The following is a 19,640-nucleotide window of genomic DNA, read 5'->3' as shown; positions in this document are numbered from 1 at the left end:
GTCATAGGTGCAAGGTGGAGCCTAAGCAGTGGGCCCCTAAAAAGGCCTAGGTGGTACCCAAAATAAAAAAACAAAAAAAAACATAATAAGAAACATGTATATTGTCTTTCCTTTCTTCTTCTTCTTCTTCTTCTTCTTCTTCTTCTCAAAGAAGAAAACAAATGATATGTCTTCAAAAAAAAAAACTTCAAACAAAGAAAAATAAAAAAAATAAAAGCAAAAGCATAGGCTTTACCTAGGCAACCTAGGCGGCAATATAGGGCCCCACCACCCAGACCTGGTCTCCCAGGCGGTGGGGCTGCGCCTAGGTCACCTAGGCACTGCCTTTGACAACTAAGATAATATGCTGATTCATAATGAACAAAATATTATGAAATATATTCACTAAGACCTGCCAACTTCAGGATACAGACTTGTATAAATCCATATAATTATAAAATGGGCTTCTCACAATACATAAACTGTAAGATTATGCCACAATAGATAAACTGTAAGATTATGCCAACAGTAGCCTTTCTTAGAGAGCCATAGGCTACAACTGATTTGAAGATAGTGCTGTATCTTCGTTACATCGAATAAACAAATCTGAAGATAACTTTTCAACATCAAATTCTCAGGTTAGTGCCTTATTTGGAGGCCTCAAGATGATGTCAAAGTTCGCTAGTCCAAAGAGTAAAGAACTATAAAAAAGAAATTTGATGAAGGTAGACCTTGCATCTGCAATGAAACTTACATCATCTGCAGATATTCTAACTTGTAAACGGTTTTGGCATTCAGGGCATCCCATAACTCCCTGCAAAGACAATAAACGTTTTACTCTTTTGCACTTGTATAATCAAAGTCAATAAGCTTTTCATTATTTGCAAAACCTATGCTAAACATTTATAACCAGAAACTCGAAGATAAATGTTTATACATAACTCAATGACATAAGTCAAACTAAGTACACAAGGACTATGCTACAAAGATGAATCATTATAACTCACTGATCCAGCACAGGTTGGGCATTCTTTGGTAGGCAATGCTATAGGAAGCTGAAGAGCAGAAGGAAGATGAACCAACTCTGCCCTATTGTCGGAAATGGCTTCTGCAATAGACTCGGCTGTTGGTTTCTGTCCACTGGAAAAAGATTGACATTAGATATTGAAAAAAAAAACATGCATAGCTTGTATTTGATAGATCTACCAAAAGGCTGCTTGAACAAATATTCTTTTCAACAATCTTTAAAAGAGAGTGGCAGAAACCAATGGTCATTCTTCAGATTCCAAATTCTTAAGACCCAAGAGATATTTTTTAAGTGACAGATAAAATGCACACAAGATCATATTGACATATAAAAAATGGTCAGGTATATGTATGCATCTTGTGGGCTAATATTCCACAATAGAGGTGAAGATAACCAGATATTGTACAGATATGCATTCATTCATCATTTCAAAAAACACACATCATCAAGATCAACAGTGAACAGATAACATTAAGCAATATTGATCAGCAATTAACAACATAATAAATCAAAGAACTATAGGTCCATACAATATCATACTGTCTCCCTCCATCCATCTGAAAAACAGAGTGTCATATTGTATCAAGCTACATCTACGATTAATTTATCATTCCATATTGTCCAATTCACAAGTAAATACTAAAAAGTACACATAAATTAAGAAAAAACAATCTTCAAAAACTAGTGTTCTTGGTGTTCCTTTTTTCTGCCATTATGGCCAAACTTTCAAGCACAAAGAGAGTTATTGTTGCCCAAAATTTTCAATCCAACCTCTCAAACACAAATTGTTCTCTAGGGTATTCAACACCACCAAATATTGGAGTTGACTTCTTTCCCCAATATGACAATTGAACCTCCTAAATAGGGCTGGTAAATGAGCCGAATGAGCCAAGCTTGGGCTCTTCAGGCTCGGCTGTTAAAATAGTATGTAATCCCTGATATATGTATATTTATAAATATACGTATATCACGGGCATTTTGGTCATTTCATGTATTGTACTTTAGCACAGTCCATTAGGGACTGAAAAGTCCTTTTTATTTTTTATTTTTTTTTGTTTTATTAAATGTATTTTGTGTAGCCATTGGGGGGCTGACAGTCCAATGCCTGTTGGACTGCCCCTTTGTGAGCAAGTGATGCTCTATAAATAGAGCCTCACTCCTTCATGTAATGCATGCTCTTTGAAGCATTTTTTGTGTGAATATATAAAATCCTTTTTTATTAGGCTTTGAGCCTTGTTCTACTTGTGAAAGTTGTAGAAGATGAACCGAACCTGAGAGAGAGAGAGAGACGGCTGTGCAAAGAAAACAGAAAACTTAATCCTCATTAGGGCTTCTCTCTATATTAAATAGAGAGAGGCAAAACAAAGAAATTACAACTAAGACCTTATGAAAAAAGTATTTCAGAAAACCTCTAATAAGGAACAACTTAACCTAAAAACCACCTATTCTCAACACTCCCCCTCAAGCTGGAGCATAGATATCTATCATGCTCAGCTTGTCACAGCATCTGGAAAAATTAGGCCTAGCAAGAGGCTTTGTAAACATATCTGCAACTTGGTCTTCAGACTTTAGGTATTTTGTAGTGATATGACCAGCTTGAATCATATCTCTTACATAGTGACAATCAACCTCAATGTGCTTTGTTCTCTCATGAAAGACAGGATTGTTTGCTATATATGTTGCCGCTTTGTTATCACACATCATGGTCATTGGAGAGGAAACCTTCACCTGGAGATCATTAAGAACAGTGCGAACCCATATCAATTCAGCAGTTGTTTGGGCCATAGCCCGATATTCTGATTCTGCACTCGACCTGGAAACCACATTTTGTTTCTTACTTCTCCATGAAATCAAGTTGTCTCCCAGAAACACACAGAATCCTGTGGTAGACTTTCTATCTACTACAGATCCAGCATAGTCAGCATCAGAATAAGCTACTATCTCCAGAGTTCCACCTTTCTTGAACAATAACCCCTTTCCAGGAGAGGATTTTAGATATCTGAGAATCATTATGGTTGCATTCCAGTGTACCTCAGTTGGTTTGTCCATGAACTGGCTAACTTTGCTTACTGCTAAAGCAATATCTGGTCTGGTCACAGTTACATATAGTAACTTCCCTACTAGGGAGCGATAGCGTTTGCTATCAACAGGTTTTGACCCTTCTTCAACCAACTGAACTTTATGGTCCATGGGAATATTTGCTGGTTTAGCTTCCAACATGCCTGTTTCCTTTAATAAGTCAAGAACATACTTCCGTTGAGACAGAACCATCCCTTCACGGCTTCTAGCAACTTCTATGCCCAGAAAATACCTGAGTGAACCAAGGTCTTTTGTAACAAAGTGTTTGTGAAGATGAGCTTTTGTGGCTTCAATAGCTTTCACATCATCTCCTGTAAGAATGATGTCATCCACATATACTACCATAACAACGATGCCAGAGCTAGTTTTCTTTATAAAAAGAGTATGATCTGCTGCTGATCTGTTAAAACCAAAGCTTGACATCACTTCAAACAACTTTTGAAACCATGCACGAGGACTTTGTTTCAAGCCATAAATCGCCTTTCTCAATTTGCACACCTTATGACACTCCCCCTCAACCTCAAAACCTGGAGGTTGTTGCATGTAAACGGTCTCGGAGAGATCCCCATAAAGAAATGCATTTTTCACATCTAATTGACACAAGTTCCAGCCATGCTGAACAGCTACTGAGAGAACAAGACGGATGGTACCCATCCGTGCAACAGGAGAAAACGTTTCAAAGAAGTCAATTCCATATGTCTGGGTATATCCTTTCGCGACTAATCTGGCCTTGTACCTTTCAATAGAACCATCAGATTTGTACTTTATTGTATATACCCATTTACAACCAACAATGTCAGCATCTGCTGGGGAATCAACTAGATCCCAGGTATGCTGAGATACCAAAGCCTTCATTTCTTCTTGCATAGCCATCTTCCAGCGATTATCAAGTGTTGCCTGCTGATAGTTCAGAGGAATGGTTTCAGCAGACAAGGCTGAAATAAAAGACTTCATCTTATGTCCAATTCTGGCATGGGAGACAAAATGAGCTATGGGATATAAGGTGCATTGTCTTGTCCCTTTTCGTAGAGCAATAGGCCTGTTATCATCATCCTGAAGAACACTATTGTCAGTAGAACTTACCTCAGGAGAAGAAGAAGATGAAGGCTCTTGCGGAAGTGGAGCTCTACGCACATATACCAATGGAGCATAAAGTTCAGTTGGTTGAAGAAGGGTCAAAACCTGTTGATAGCAAACGCTATCGCTCCCTAGTAGGGAAGTTACTATATGTAACTGTGACCAGACCAGATATTGCTTTAGCAGTAAGCAAAGTTAGCCAGTTCATGGACAAACCAACTGAGGTACACTGGAATGCAGCCATAATGATTCTCAGATATCTAAAATCCTCTCCTGGAAAGGGGTTATTGTTCAAGAAAGGTGGAACTCTGGAGATAGTAGCTTATTCTGATGCTGACTATGCTTATCCCAACAACGATCTTCTAAATGACCAGATTTTCCACAGAATGTACATTGAAGCTTTCCTCTGCCTCTCATACCACGTCCACGTCCTCGTCCTCTGATATTCTGAATATTTCCACGGCCATAACTAGATGGGGCAACAAGAGCAGATGTCTGAGTCACAGGCTGAGATTGTGGCAGAGATATCGCAAGTCTACTCAGACGATTGTAAGCGTCAGCAAGAGTGGGAACATCTGAACCAGTCAACATTTGAACTTTTGCAACCGAAAAATCTGAAGAGAGACCTGTAAGAAAACGAGCAACCATGGTTTGTTCTTGATAATCCTTTTTCTTCGAGCAACACAAAGGCCGGTGAGCATTAAGTCTTTCAAACGCAGCTTTGACAGAGGCATAGTACTGGGCCAAGGTCTGATCTCCCTGTTGCAAGTTATATATTTCCTGTTCGACTTGTAGGACACGACTCACATTCGTTTCTTGTGAGTATGTATCACGAAGATTGTCCCACATTAGTTTGGTTGTATTATAGTAGATCAATCCATCTGCAATATGGGGTTCGACACTGTTCATGATCCATGACATAACTATGTCATTATCTTTATCCCAAGTAACATATTTTCCCAATTTCTCAATGGGTTCGCCTTCCAACAAAATATGTTTTCGACGATGTCCAGATACCGACATCATAAAAGTTCTGGACCACCTGGCATAGTTGGTTTCATTCAACCTAACAGAAGAGCCATACGAGAAGGGGTTGGCAAACGCCTTATACTCCCCAATATGTTCCATTTTGGAATCACCTTTCGACGTTTCAGCCATACCAAAAAAAAAAAAACTCACTTGAACAACAAGTGTTCAAAAAAAAAATTCTTCAACTCAGCAGGAAACCACTCCTGCTGTTCCACAACATAAAGATCAATCCAGCATGAAATCACATTTGCTATTTTCCATGACAGAAGAGTAACTTCAACACTCGACACAACAGGGAGTTAAAAAAAAATTCAGTTGCTGTAGTTACCACAGAAATTCCGATCCTTGCTGCACCCAAACACATCACCACACATGATAAAATGCAGTCGCAAGACACACTGTTAACCAAAACTTGTTGTTCTCCAACATATACGACATGACATCCAGTAAATATCACACAAAATCAGCTTCTGCAAGAACTCAACACTTACGGCCACAAAAAAAAAAAAATTATGTTGCTCCCAAACAGCAGGAACACACCTCGACGAGAATTCAGCACTCACGACAACAGAAAAAAAAATTCTGTTATTTCCACCCATCAGGAATATCCTTCGACACCTTATGAACCAACACACAACTCGTCATAGCAGCAGGAAGACTCGGCACCACCAGGTCGCAGCAAACTCCCAACAGCGTAGGTATTCACGAGGAGAGAAAACAAAAGAAAACAAGGAGATACGACACCCACAGCAGGCATCCACGACGAGCACGAGGAGATACGACCCCCACAGCAGGCATCCACACCCAGCAGATGATACGACACCCACAGCAGATGATACGACACCCACAACAGGCATCCACGACCAGCAGAATGCCAAAAAAAATATTTAAAGTGCTGACCTGATTAGATCATTACTCAGCGTGATCGAAGTTTGATCATGATCATGAAAGCCTCCATGAATCGACTGAGATCTGGTAGAGCACGATCACACCCACGTCACTGTCGATATCTCGATCACGCTCCCACTTCACAGTCGATCACGTTCCCACAATCGGCTGTGGCTTTGATACCATGTAGAAGATGAACCGAACCTGAGAGAGAGAGAGACGGCTGTGCAAAGAAAACAGAAAACTTAATCCTCATTAGGGCTTCTCTCTATATTAAATAGAGAGAGGCAAAACAAAGAAATTACAACTAAGACCTTATGAAAAAAGTATTTCAGAAACCTCTAATAAGGAACAACTTAACCTAAAAACCACCTATTCTCAACAAAAGTGATATTCAGTATCTCCTTTGTGAGATTGTTGTTGGTCCATTAGTGACCATTTTATATTTGTAATAGTGCACTATTGTTTCATTACATGGTATCAGAGCTAAGGTCTTTGAAAAAGCTTCGTTAGTGATCCTTCTTGTGGTAGTGTTCTTCACACTCGTGTTAGTCATTCCCCTATTCAAATCTTTGCAATTCATTATGGGAGAAAGAGATTCCGCCTCCGTCGTCACATACAAGCTAAATGAGAGCAACTATTTGATGTGAGCGACAACAATGGAGAATCACATCAAAGGCAAAAAGCTATGGGGCTTTGTTAGTGGCTTCACTAATAAACCCCAACTCAAATTGATTAGAAGAAAAGGAGATCAAGTCAAAGTGTCGTCCGAAGAAGAAAAGGAAAAGGCTCTACAAGAATACCAAGATAAGTCGGAAGATTGAGAATCAAGCAATGCTCAAATTCTCTCATGGTTTATGAATACCATGGAATTTAAGATTCCCACCAACATCATCAAGTTCAAGAAGGCTTGCGATGCATGGATCTTCTTAAAGAATTCCTGTATTCAAAAGAATTTGGCCTCGGGCCCGTGGTAGGCAGATATGCACAAAAGCACGGGAGAAAAGGAACAATTGGAGGCTTAAAATTAGGGACGTAATGCCAGTAGCAATCCGAACTTGTGTGTTCTTTCTTCCTGCACATCTGACAATTGATGTTGGGACGTGGTCCACCTGGAGGAGTTGGTAGGAGACTACCACAACTACCATGACCAGCAGTTCCTCCACGACCCAGCCATGTCCAACTCCTGATCTACCACCAAAAACTTGTCCATGAGAGTTATTTCCCGCCATCATAACCTCATGGTGTGCTTGCTGGTCCTCTTTCTTTGATGAAAATTTGATCACCGACTCAAATTCTAACAACATTAACCGAAGAGCATCAAATGTGGGTCTCGGATCACGCCCCATATACATAGTAACAAGTGTTACATTCAGAGACCAAGCCCCTCAAAATCTGGCTGCATATATCGTCATCTGAAATTGGGCTTCCTATCGCTGCCAACTGATCTGAAATGCTTTGGACTTTATTCAAAAACTCCAACACAGTAGAACCTCCTCTTTGCAGGGCCCCCTACTCCGACTTCATATGATAGACCTTAATAGTAGAGATTTGTTCAAACCACTTATGTAGGATATGACAGAGGTCCCATGCAGTCACACCTATGGGGATATGTAAAAGGACTTCTTGAGAGAGAGTGGTTGTGATGTATGCTACTATAGCTTGAACATTTTTCAAGTCATGTAACATAATCTGGATTTTTTATCATGATAGACTGCAACCTCTATTATTTCAAGGCAAATTGAACCTTTCTTAGTCATATAAGTTATAAAATCAAATTAGATTAAGAGTGCAAAATACCAAAAAATAGAGATGTCAAAACATTGAAAGTAGGCGTTAAATATTATTTGAATGATTTTAATATAAATTTAGCTTCTTGCCTCAATGTTCTCACTTGTTTCCCTTAGCATAAGTTTAGCACCCTCATGCATAAACCAAGTCCTACAACAATCAGAGTAGGACAAAATAACTAGAATCTCCAATCTTTGAGGAGTTGAAAAACCCAGAATGGGAGGAGAAACTCTCTTATGGTGTTTTAGTATGAAAATAAATTCAAATCTCACCTCTTCTACTTTTAAATATGTAAATTCGGTTGATTCAAACAAAAACCTAACATCTTAAAGTCAGATTAGGGAAAACTCCTAATGACTGCATACAAACCGGGCCTCCAAGAGTAAACTCTTTTTGAAGAAATGAAGAGAAGAGAAGCCTCTATGGTTTTAGGCCTGGAAATGGGACTATTCATCTTGAAAAGTCTGACCAAAACTAGCCAAAATGAAACATAAAAAAAAAAAAAAACCTTTTAAGTTCTAGCAAGCATCAACCCTTTTTTTTTAAGGAATTAAAACTACGAATATTAAAATCCAGAATAAAGAAAACTAAAATCTCGTAGGCAACTATGTCACTTTAGTGTTGACTCAACACCCAGTGAGCACCTAGCTAGGCAAGTATTGACTCATAAGATATTAGTTGCATTATATGGCATGCTGATTCAATATGACACTGAGGTTTGCAATAAAAAATTTGTTTATTATATTGTATATGCTATGATATAATGATAAATTGTATCATTCTGTATGACGCAAATTTTACAAAATTGGTTCTGAATGTTGACATCACATGTACTTGCTAACTGTCACAAATCTATTCATGCCCAATTTATCCCATAAGTAGGTTTGGTTGATACTGCAGTTTTCTTCCAACACTTTTCCCTTTGCTAACAATTACATTTCAGAAAAAATTTGCTATTTCTTTGTTTAATACTAAAATTTTGATTCAGTTTTCAATTTTTTACTTTTTATCTTATGATATGCATGGTAAACCCATATCTTAGACCCTCACATAAGCATTCCAATATGCTTTTCACAACATATTTTACAAATTAACTTGTTACATTCAAAAAATAGCCATTTGGGAAAAATGAAAAGCCTTCTATCAATTCAACAAAGAAAATTCCTGTACAACCCAAATAGATTATTTGACTTTGCACTAGCTAAAAAACTATCTTCTGAAACCGAATCTAAGGAGGTTTTATCAACCATTTTTTTTCTTTTGTTAGGCCAAGGGAAAACCCTCCATCACCTGCCGCATAATGGCAGGCCTCCAATCAGAAAAGCCTTGAGGTCCCTGCTCCCCAGACCAAGGGAGTATACTCAGCTTCAACCGTGCAGCAAGGGATGACCCCATGGGTTTAGAACTGTGGTCACCATGTCAGGTGACAAACCAGTCACCCCAAGCCAGGAAGGCAAAGCCCTCGAGGGACGGTTTATCAACTTTTAATATCTTTAGAATTGATATTTTTTATGACATACAACAAGGTTTTCTGGGAACCTCATTGGTCAGCTCATTGAACTCATCCAAGTCAACCCAGATTGCCCATTTACTGGATGAAGTTGAACTAGTGAATAGACCCAAAACATACTACATTTGTGAAATTGTTATACTCATTATTCTTAGTTGGACTTGGAGATCTTGATTACTTGATTAATTACATTATCCATTTATAATAATATAGCATCATACGCTTCAAAATTATGCTCTATTTCAACTTATTTGTGATAAAAAGATTTATGTTATACAGCTGCTGAGTTGCCCAATCTTGGTCTTGAATAGCTTGATGCAAGTTAGAACATAATATTATTCCTTGATGCTATAGACATTTTAGCCATCTTATTCCTTAATGCTATAGACATTTTAGCTATCGTGCATCTTTTTTTTTTTTTTGTATTGACATAGTTGTGCTAATTTTACATACAGATTAAGAGTAAGAAAAACTCAGCTGAGTCATCAGGTTAAATCATCTGAGTCTCAAGTCAAGACCAAATCCTGTGTCTTTGGGTTTTTGAACCATGGCTTACAATTACAAAAATTTCCATAAATGATAAACCCATGTCTACTCCATAAGAATATGGTGTGAATCCAATCACACCATGAACAATGACAAGAATAAAGTCATAACCATCCTATCTTCCATTAGAAAGCATTACCTTTTCAAAGTGTAGTTTTTCACTTGATATTGTACCCTCCCAGTGCCTGTGCACATTGTACATTGCAATGCTTGCCATCCATTACATGTTCGACAGTTCCTACAGTTGACAAAAAATAAAAATTGAATATTGCAATTGAAATCAAGGAAATACAATCACAACAATGAATCACATTATAATATGCAAGCTTATCAAAACAATAGAAATTAAAACTTGGTGTGCCTACAAATACAGTCTCTTTTGATCACAAACAAACTCAGCCTGAGCATCAAGTAGGCAATTGACTTGACAAAATTGATTCACTACCAAGATTCAAAGTACAGATGGTTTACCAGCAAAAGGATCAATAAGAGAGAATTTTGACAATGTTTCTCTTTTGAGTTAATATCAAGCATAAAAAAGGCTGTCTTGCCAGTATGCAATCCTTCTAGAAACATGTATTAGCTCCAATGATTGTCCCTTCATTCCAACACTTGACTGATTGCAGTAAAGCACATGACAAAAATGTCATATTCATAACTTCCATTGTGCAGCACTTGTTAAAATGTAGTGTACCTTTTATATATATTCATATATATATAGAAAGATACATATACATATATATATCATATATATAGATACATATACATATATATATATGTATATGTATATATATGTATATATATATAAAAAAATATATATCTCAAACCCGATAAGGGTATTTATGTAAATTCACATATTTTACGCATATTCTCATTTGAGAATATGTTGTATTTTGTTTTCTTATTTTTCTTTTTGCTTTTCCTTTTTTATTTTTTGTCATTTAATAATGATGTAACATGGGGGGGGGGGGGCAATACATAGGTTGGAGCACCCTCCAACGGTTACATTTCTAACCGTTGGAAGGGCTCCAACGTATGTATTAGAGCCCCCCCCCCATGACTCCATGGTCTTATAAATAGGGGTGATCCCCTTTAGGTTTTGGTATGCTTTTGTAAAGCCCCTCTTGGGACCCAATATATTGAAGTTGACATTTTTTCATGCTCTTGTGCATGTGTATCCGTGCCTTTGTGCACTTGCGAGAGTTCTCCTTTGTGCCTTTGTGCATACTTCGTGTTTCTAGCATTGTGTTTATACACAAAATCTCTTTTTATAGAGATTTTCACAGTACTCACAAGATTCCTTTCAATTAATTACAAAGTTTCTAGTTATCATATTAGATTTTTATGCATTTCCTGGATAGCCCATCCCACCCATTTAAATTCATAGAAGGCAATACCAGTTGCTAGATTATTTCATCCACAACTTGATGTAGAATATTTTCAGTGAAACTAGCTCTCCATCAGAAGATTCAATAAGGGCCATGATGTGGATATTTTGTCCCAGCATTCATGTACAATAATAGGTAGGTTTGTGATCATTGTTCTATGGAGGTCTGTAAGCTTGAACATACCAAAACCTGATGAATCTGTAATGAAGAAACTGAAACAATCCCCCTTTGTTTTAAGATAACTTCTGAATTACAAAATGTGACAAGTAAATCATTCACAGCTAATTACCTAAAAAGCACTAGGGAAAAAGAGATCAGGTCAAAAGGAGTTCAAAAGGAATAGAGCTAGACTACTTTAAGGAAAGCAACATTTGACCACATAGTGAGAAAAGAATGAAGGTCAATGTTTTCTGTTGGTTTATAACCTAGAATGAAGCTTTCAGTTAATCTAGTCTTGTTCTTTAATCATGACATTGGCAAGTTTAGCAAGTCATCATCATCATCATCATAAAACATTATCTCATCTTCAACTGAATAGAATATGATGTGGGCCTTGGTGCATTACTGACAGTATCAGTGGTGTCAGTACCTTAAATGGTCTATAACATTTATTCTTGACATCAACAGGAATAGAAATGTGATCACCCACTCTCCAAGAAACATTATATCTCTAGGCATGATATCTTCCAAGCATCCAACGCACTTTGGTTCACATAATTCCAGATGAAATAATCCCTTCCTCTTCCATTGACTAATGATAACAGGAAATATAGTTAGACATATGGGAGAGAGACCCTCATCCACTTATGTACCATTGAAAGTAGATAGAAGTCTAGAAGAGTACAACAGTAAGGGGGCATTTGTGTGCCACGAAAGAGGTTGCCGCTCTGCCCTTTCCTTTCCGCGGAAACGGAATCGGGCCACACACCCCCCCCCCACACATCGGGAACCATTTCCGCTGAAAGTGGGGGGTTCTTGTGGATTTTGGGCTCCTTTTCCGCGAGGAAAAGGAGTGCCCAGTTTGTTTGGGTCACAGTGTGGCCTGCGAAAACGCACGCCCATCGATGCATTTCCGCGGAAAAGCCCCAGTTTCCATGACACAAACTCCCCCTAAAGAGGAGAAAGAGCCTACTCAGTCACCTAAGCCTTCAGATTCTGCATATAGAGCACTAGCTCACCTAAGGCTTCAAATTCTGCATAGAGAGCACCAGATTCCACTTGTGTTTCTATTCCTCCTAAATTTGTTTCATCTTAGTCACTGCCTCTTAGATGACTAGTGTTTATAACCTAATTCATTTTGTTGATCCCAACATGGATGAAGATACATTTGGTCAAATTAAATGGTAGCAGTGCCATATCTCAGAAGCTTCCTAAATTTGAAAATGGCACTTAGCTTTCTATACCTTTTCAGAGTATTGGTACAAGATGTTCATAGTCGTATATAATACAAACCAAGGCAGATGAACATGTGAAGCACTTCACTCAAACACTTAATAAGTATTGGTAGAGCTTTTTTGACAGTGGTAGGTGCTAGGGGTCACAAAGTACAGCAACCTGATGTCAAAATAACCTTATGATGTGTATATTGTAACTCTGTTGGGACCACTATGTTGTGAGATATGCTTCATTATACCATACTCTTGTGTGATACCCTTTCTTATGTATATTTCTTTATTATCGAGGGGCACTTTGTATTTTTAGCCATAGAGTCATAGTCAATTATTTTTGCCTTCTATTGAAGCCAAGAGGAGACGTTCTTATGTTGTATCTTGTATTCATTTTAGGGCAAATAAAACTTCAAGTCTTTTACTATTCTCTCTTCTTCAATGGCTGCTGAGAGTGAATATGACATCAGAGCATCATCACTCAGAGGGGAATAGCTCTGCTGCGCTAAGGAAGATTTGACTGCTGGTGCATCGATCTACATGCCAGTGGTGACATCAGCAAGGAGAGAGGCATGTGAAGTGAAGTTTCAGGTTTGCATATTCTGAGTTCAGAATCTGGTAGTGGATGATTTTAGAAGGTTTTTGCATATCTCTTGATGATCATATCAGAATTCGATTTTTGGTGGGTTTTTCAGTATTTTCTGGTTTTCACGTGAATAGTCCAGATTTGGAAAATCTGCGTAATCTGATCATATCGGTGGTTTTTGAAGGGTTGGATTAGCCCTATTTTGGTTGTTTTTACCCTAGGAATTGTTAGATTTAGGGTTTCTGACTTCCCTGCAGAGGGAAAAGAGGACAATAGGGTTTTGGGCTGAACACACCATTCCCAATATGGGAAAATTGTGTTTCTCTTGTAACTATATATTAACTTTACAATTAAGATACATCATGTCTAAAATACCCTCATTTACATAAAATACAAAAGAGATTAATGAGGGGCATTTAAGGAAACACAACAACCACATTAGACATGAACACAAGATGCACGTTGGGTGATCTGGATCTGACGTGATTTGGATCTGGACCCACATGCGTGAACCTGGACCTCACGCTAATAAGAATCTCCACAAACTATGTCACATGGATGCGGGTACGGGTGCGACACGGGTGCAGAGCAATTTCAAAAATTTTGGACACGGGGACACGGCTATATATATGTATATATATTTTTAAATATATATATATATAACAATAATAAGACTCTGTCAAAGTTGTGCCCATTAGGGGACACGACTATATATATATATATATATATATATATATATATATATATATATATATATATATATATTGTTGAAACGAAAAGAATGAAAAATCTCATTAACGATTAACCCTAATCCTCCTTAAGTAGTGATTAGGGTTAATGAGTAAATTTACAAAAGAGGACATTAAAGATTAAATAATAAATAAGACCACCTGATAACCTTTCTAATTTCTAATAAACCCCTCACGATAATATCTCTCAACACTCCCCCTCAAGCTGGAGCATAGATATCAATCATGCTCAGCTTGTTACAGCACTTTGAAAATTCTGCGAGAGATAGGGGTTTTGTGAAAACATCTGCTACTTGATCTTCTGAAGGCACATGCATAGTTGATATATTTCCCATTTGAACCATATCCCGAATATAATGGCAATCTATCTCAATATGCTTAGTCCTCTCATGAAATACAGGATTATTAGCAATGTACGTGGCGGCCTTATTATCACATATCATCTTCATAGGTAGAAAAACCTTTATGCCCAATCCAGTAAGCATAGATTTTATCCAAATCATTTCAGCAGCAGTTTGTACCATGGCCCTATATTCTGATTCAGCACTTGATCTTGCCACTACAGCTTGTTTCTTTCTTCTCCATGAAACTAAGTTGCCACCAACAAAAACACATAACCATGTAGTAGATTTCCTATCATCAACAGACCCAACATAGTCAGAATCAGTATACGCAACCACATCAAGATTTCTCCCTTTTGTAAACAATAGACCTTTTCCTGGAGATGTTTTCAGGTATTTAAGAACCATCATAGCTGCCTCACAATGAACTTTCCTTGGTTTATCCATGAATTGACTCAACTTGCCAATGGCAAATGATATGTCAGGCCTAGTTACAGTAACATAGCGAAGTTTACCAATGAGAGTCCTATAGGACTTACTATCAACTGCCTCAGATTGCTAGTCATACAGGAGAAGTTTAGGATTCATGGGGATATTGGTCGGTTTTGCACCAAGCATCCCTGTCTCTTGTAAAAGATCAAGCACATACTATGTCACATGGGTGCGGGTGCGGGGATTCGGCACTTCCAAAAAACCCGGGTGCGGGGGTGCGGCAGGGGCAAAAATGTAATATATATATAAGGGGGTCCGGGGGTTCCCCCGACGCGGGTCGGGGGTCCAAATTTTTTTGCTGGTGTGTTTGTTTGAAGACTCGTTACCCACGTTCTGCTTGTTGTGTACTTTGAGGCAACGAGACAAAATTGATGAAACGAAAGGATTGGCAATCCGATCGACCCAACCTGTTGCGTTCTGCTGACTGTCATGATTCAATCATGTCTGAAACTCCTTGGTCTTCATGAAAAAAAATATAAGCGCAAGGTTTGATGTGGTTTGTTGGAGAGAGAGTCTTCATGAGGCCTACAACTCCGCTGTCACGCCATAGGATTCTTCAAATTTCATTTTATATACAGTTGTACGACAACTAAAAGAAATTTATTGGATTGGACATGTGGAAAAGAGAGGTCTACACAAGGCTACAGCTAGAGCACCCATCTCGTCAGGAGAACAGTGAATACTAATAGCCAGCAAGGCTACCACCATCATTATCATTTATTATGGAGAGAGAAAATCCTTTACGAAAAAGAAGGATCTGGATTGAAAAGGATCTTCAATTTTAGATGGTTTTAAAAGTGCCCCTTTATAAAACAAGAGCAGCAGCTGTCAGCAGATTGTTTTTTTTAAATTCCGCAGCCCATTTCATAGGGCAAATTTTAAAAAAAAAAAAACCAAAAAAAAAATGGACCTAAATGATCCTGGGTGCGGTCAATGCACCCAGGATCGGGTTGACCGCACCCGCACCCGCATTGAGTCGCGTCGACGTGGGTGCAGCACCCTGCTAGCCGAATCCCTGTGACATAGAGCACATATTTTCTCCGAGAAAGAACCATACCTTCTCTATTTCTTGCTACTTCGATTCCCAAGAAGTACCTGAGAGGACCCAGGTCCTTTGTAATAAAGTATTTTTGCAGATATGCCTTGGTGTTGAAAATCTCCTGCTCATTATCTCCAGTTAAAATTATATCATCAACATAAACAACCATAATCACACAGCCTTTAAAACCATTCTTTATGAACAAAGAATGATCTGATGGTGACCTCTGGAACCCAAATTTAGACATCACCTCAAACAATTTGTGAAACCATGCCCGCGGGCTTTGCTTTAGCCCTTATATTGCCTTTTTTAGCTTGCACACTTTGCCACACTCCCCCTGTCGTTCGAAACCAGGAGGTTGTTGCATGTAAACTGTCTCATATAGATCCCCATACAGAAAGGCATTCTTCACATCAAGCTGAGTCATACTCCACCCATGATGAACAACCACAGAAATAACTAAGCGTATAGTACCCATTCTGGCAACGGGAGAGAAAGTCTCAAAGAAGTCCACCCCATATGTTTGGGTGTAGCCTTTGGCGACTAAACGCACTTTATGTCTCTCCAGAGTGCCGTCAAAATGATATTTAACAGTGTACACCCACTTACAACCAACAATGTCAGCATGAGAAGGAGGATCGACAAGTTCCCAAGTCCCTTGAGAAATCAAGTCATCCATTTCTTCTTGCATTGCTTGTTTCGATTGAGGATCTAATAAAGCCTATTGATGATTGATAAGACTGGAGATGGCAGATAAAGCAGATAGAAAGTTTTGCGTGCTCTTTCCAATCCGGTCAGTGGACACAAACTTTGAAATAGGGTGCAGAGTACACTGACACGTACCTTTCCTCAGGGCTATGGGCAACTCATTTTCAATCTCTGGATCTGCTCTACTATCATCAGGAGCTGCAATAGAATCATCAACATGATCGGGATCCCTGTCAGCAGGAAAAGAAGACGATGAAGGTCCACGAGAGGAGGTTTGACGGCGAGTATACACCAATGGAGGATCATGCAACCGAGTTAAAGGGGGATCATAACATAATGAAGGCCTCAAAGGCACTGAATCCAAAGGAATGGGAGGAATAGGTAAGGGAAACAATTTGGACATATTAGGATTCACACGAGATGCGCACAGTGAAAAATAAGGAATAGACTCAAAGAAAGTGACATATGCACTGATATACTCTTTACGGGCAATGGGGTCAAAACATTTGTATCCTTTTTGGGTTTTTTGATACCCAAGAAAGACACACTTTGTTGCTTGTGTAGCTAGTTTGTCCATAGTAGGTTCCAGTTTTTGCACAAAACAGACACAACCAAATACCTTAGGAGCAACTTTGAACAAGGAACAATCAGGATAAAGTTGTCTAATAGGAATTTGATCATTAAGAGCAGTAGATAGCATCCTGTTAATAAGGTAACAGGAAGTAAGAAGGGCATCTCCGCAAAAAGAAGCTGGCATGTTTGTTTGAATCATAAGGGTTCGAGTTACTTCCAAAAGGTGTCGGTGTTTTCTTTCAGCTACCCCATTTTGTTGGGATGTATGGGCACATGAAAATTGAGGGCAGATCCCATTATCCCGATAAAATTGTAATAGTTTGTTGGATTTGAATTCAAGAGCATTGTCAGTGCGAACAATTTTAACAATGGAACCAAATTGAGTCTTTATTTCAAGAATAAAAGATTGGAGAATACACAAGACTTCATATCTCTCCTTTATTAAAAAGACCCAAGACACTCTAGAGTAGTCATCGACAATGACAATGTAATACTTAGACTGAAACCTATTTGGAACCCGCCTAGGCCCCCATACATCAACATGAATTAGATCAAAAAGACTATGACTAGAACAACTCTGACTCAAAGAAAACGAACTATGATGATGCTTGCCCAGCTGACACGTTTCACACTGAAAGGACGTTGTAGGAGAGACCTGTGGAATGACTCTTCGAAGCTTTGAAAGAGAAGGATGACCCAATCTGAGATGCCATTGGTAGGATTTAGAACTTGATTCCTCACATGAAGTTGCTACTCCAACTGGTTGTGTAAGATAGTAAACACCGCCCTCCTCATGGCCTCCACCAATCTTCTTCCCAGACAGCAAATCCTGAAATACACAAGAACCCGAGTCAAATATAACTCGACAATTTTGTTCTTTTGTAAGCTGACTTACGGATAATAAATTCTTAGGAAACTGTGGAGCATGGAGAACATTTTGGATCCGTAGTGTAGGGGTAAGATTCACATCTCCTTGCCTGCCCCACAATTGAGGATAATCTACCATCTGCCAATTTAACATGACGAGGGAAAGATTGATGGACCAGTGTAGAGAAACTATGTGAATCTCCATAAAAGTGTCGAGATGCTCCAGAATCAATAATCCACATCTTACCCCCATCATCCACCTGAGTACCCGGAGAGCATGCCCCATCGGTCACTACAGTAGAGACAGACATTGATGCAGAACTCTGAGAAAGAAGTTGATCATATTTTGCACGACTGAGAGTGATCGTATTGGTTGAAGAGGTAGGCACAGGTTCAATGATGGAAGAAACACTCTAAGTTGTTGCTTTGAGGAACAAGGATGAGCTCTAAGGGCAACTTTTAGGGTTCTTATCCCAACAATGATCCTCAAGGTGTCCCTGCTTGCCACAATATGTACACTGAAGTCTGCTACGACCTCCATTGCCTCTTCCACGACCTCTACCTCTGGAAGAACTAGGTAAACTATGCTTGCGTCCACCAGTGACAATGAGAGCCGAAGTCTGAGAGTCCCCATGGGGCGGAGAAAGGGTAACAGCAACACAGCTTAACCGGTTATAGGCATCAGCTAGTGTAGGGATCTCAGAGCCAGTAAGCATTTGCACCTTGGCTACTGAGTAATCGGGAGATAATCCTGATAGACAACGAGCCACCATAGTCTGCTCCTGATGGGTTTTATGATTCCAGCAGCAGGGAGGACGAACAAAGTTGAGCCTTTCATTGGCTGATTTAACTGATGCATAATATTGGGAAAGATTTTGATCACCCTATTGCAACTGAAATATCTCTTGCTCAACTTGCAAAATTCTACTAACATTTTTGCCTTGAGAATATGTGTCACGTAATGAATCCCATATCTCCTTCGCAGTAGAATAGTAGATTAAGTCGTCTGCAATATGTGGTTGAACACTGTTCATAATCCAAGACATAACAATGTCATTATCTTCCTGCCATGTGACATATTTCCCAATTTTTTCTGTTGGTTCCTTTTCTAACAGAATATGTTTTCGACGATGTCCTGACACAGACATCATAAAAGTCCTTGACCACCTTTCATAATTATTGTCATCCAGCTTTATGGATGACCCATAAGAAAAGAAGTTAGCGAAAGCTTTATATTCTACAGACACTTCAGACCTTTGTTCACTGGACTTTATTTCAGTCATGGTATTTACCGTTGACAGTAGCGAGCCAATTAGCAGGGTAATAAATATAACCAGAAAGAATCATGAGCAATCGGCAGAAAAAAAATTACATCAACACTACTTAGATCTGATTAAAACTGATTGCAACAACAGCAATCATGACAGATTTAACGACTACTGCATCAACACGACTCAGATCTTATTAAATCTAATTCCAAAGCCAGCAGGCGCAACAGATTTAACGCTTACCACATCAACACGACCCCGATACAAGCAAAGATCAGCCAGTCTCACCATTCAGGTCTGATCCAACATCAGCGATCC

At 38.8% G+C, this 19,640-nt stretch overlaps 1 protein-coding gene across 1 annotated transcript in view; it reads right to left on the bottom strand.

Annotated features, from left to right (window-relative positions):
- The window catches only part of EMB2737 (embryo defective 2737), an 88,685-nt gene that overhangs the window by 58,880 nt on the left and 10,165 nt on the right, over positions 1 to 19,640 (bottom strand). The window contains exons 3-5 of the mRNA XM_089983042.1: positions 10,066 to 10,164; positions 987 to 1,119; positions 734 to 793 (exon numbers count right to left, since the gene is read on the bottom strand). Of these exons, the coding sequence (XP_089839168.1) occupies positions 734 to 793; positions 987 to 1,119; positions 10,066 to 10,164 (292 nt within the window). The remainder of the gene's footprint in view (positions 1 to 733; positions 794 to 986; positions 1,120 to 10,065; positions 10,165 to 19,640) is intronic.

This window comes from Nuphar pumila, chromosome 12 (assembly GCF_984573655.1).
Source record: "Nuphar pumila chromosome 12, dmNupPumi1.hap1.1, whole genome shotgun sequence".
Classification (NCBI taxonomy): Eukaryota; Viridiplantae; Streptophyta; class Magnoliopsida; order Nymphaeales; family Nymphaeaceae; genus Nuphar; species Nuphar pumila.
Note: the sequence above shows the minus strand (reverse complement) of the source record. Positions and strands in the feature narration are given on the sequence as shown.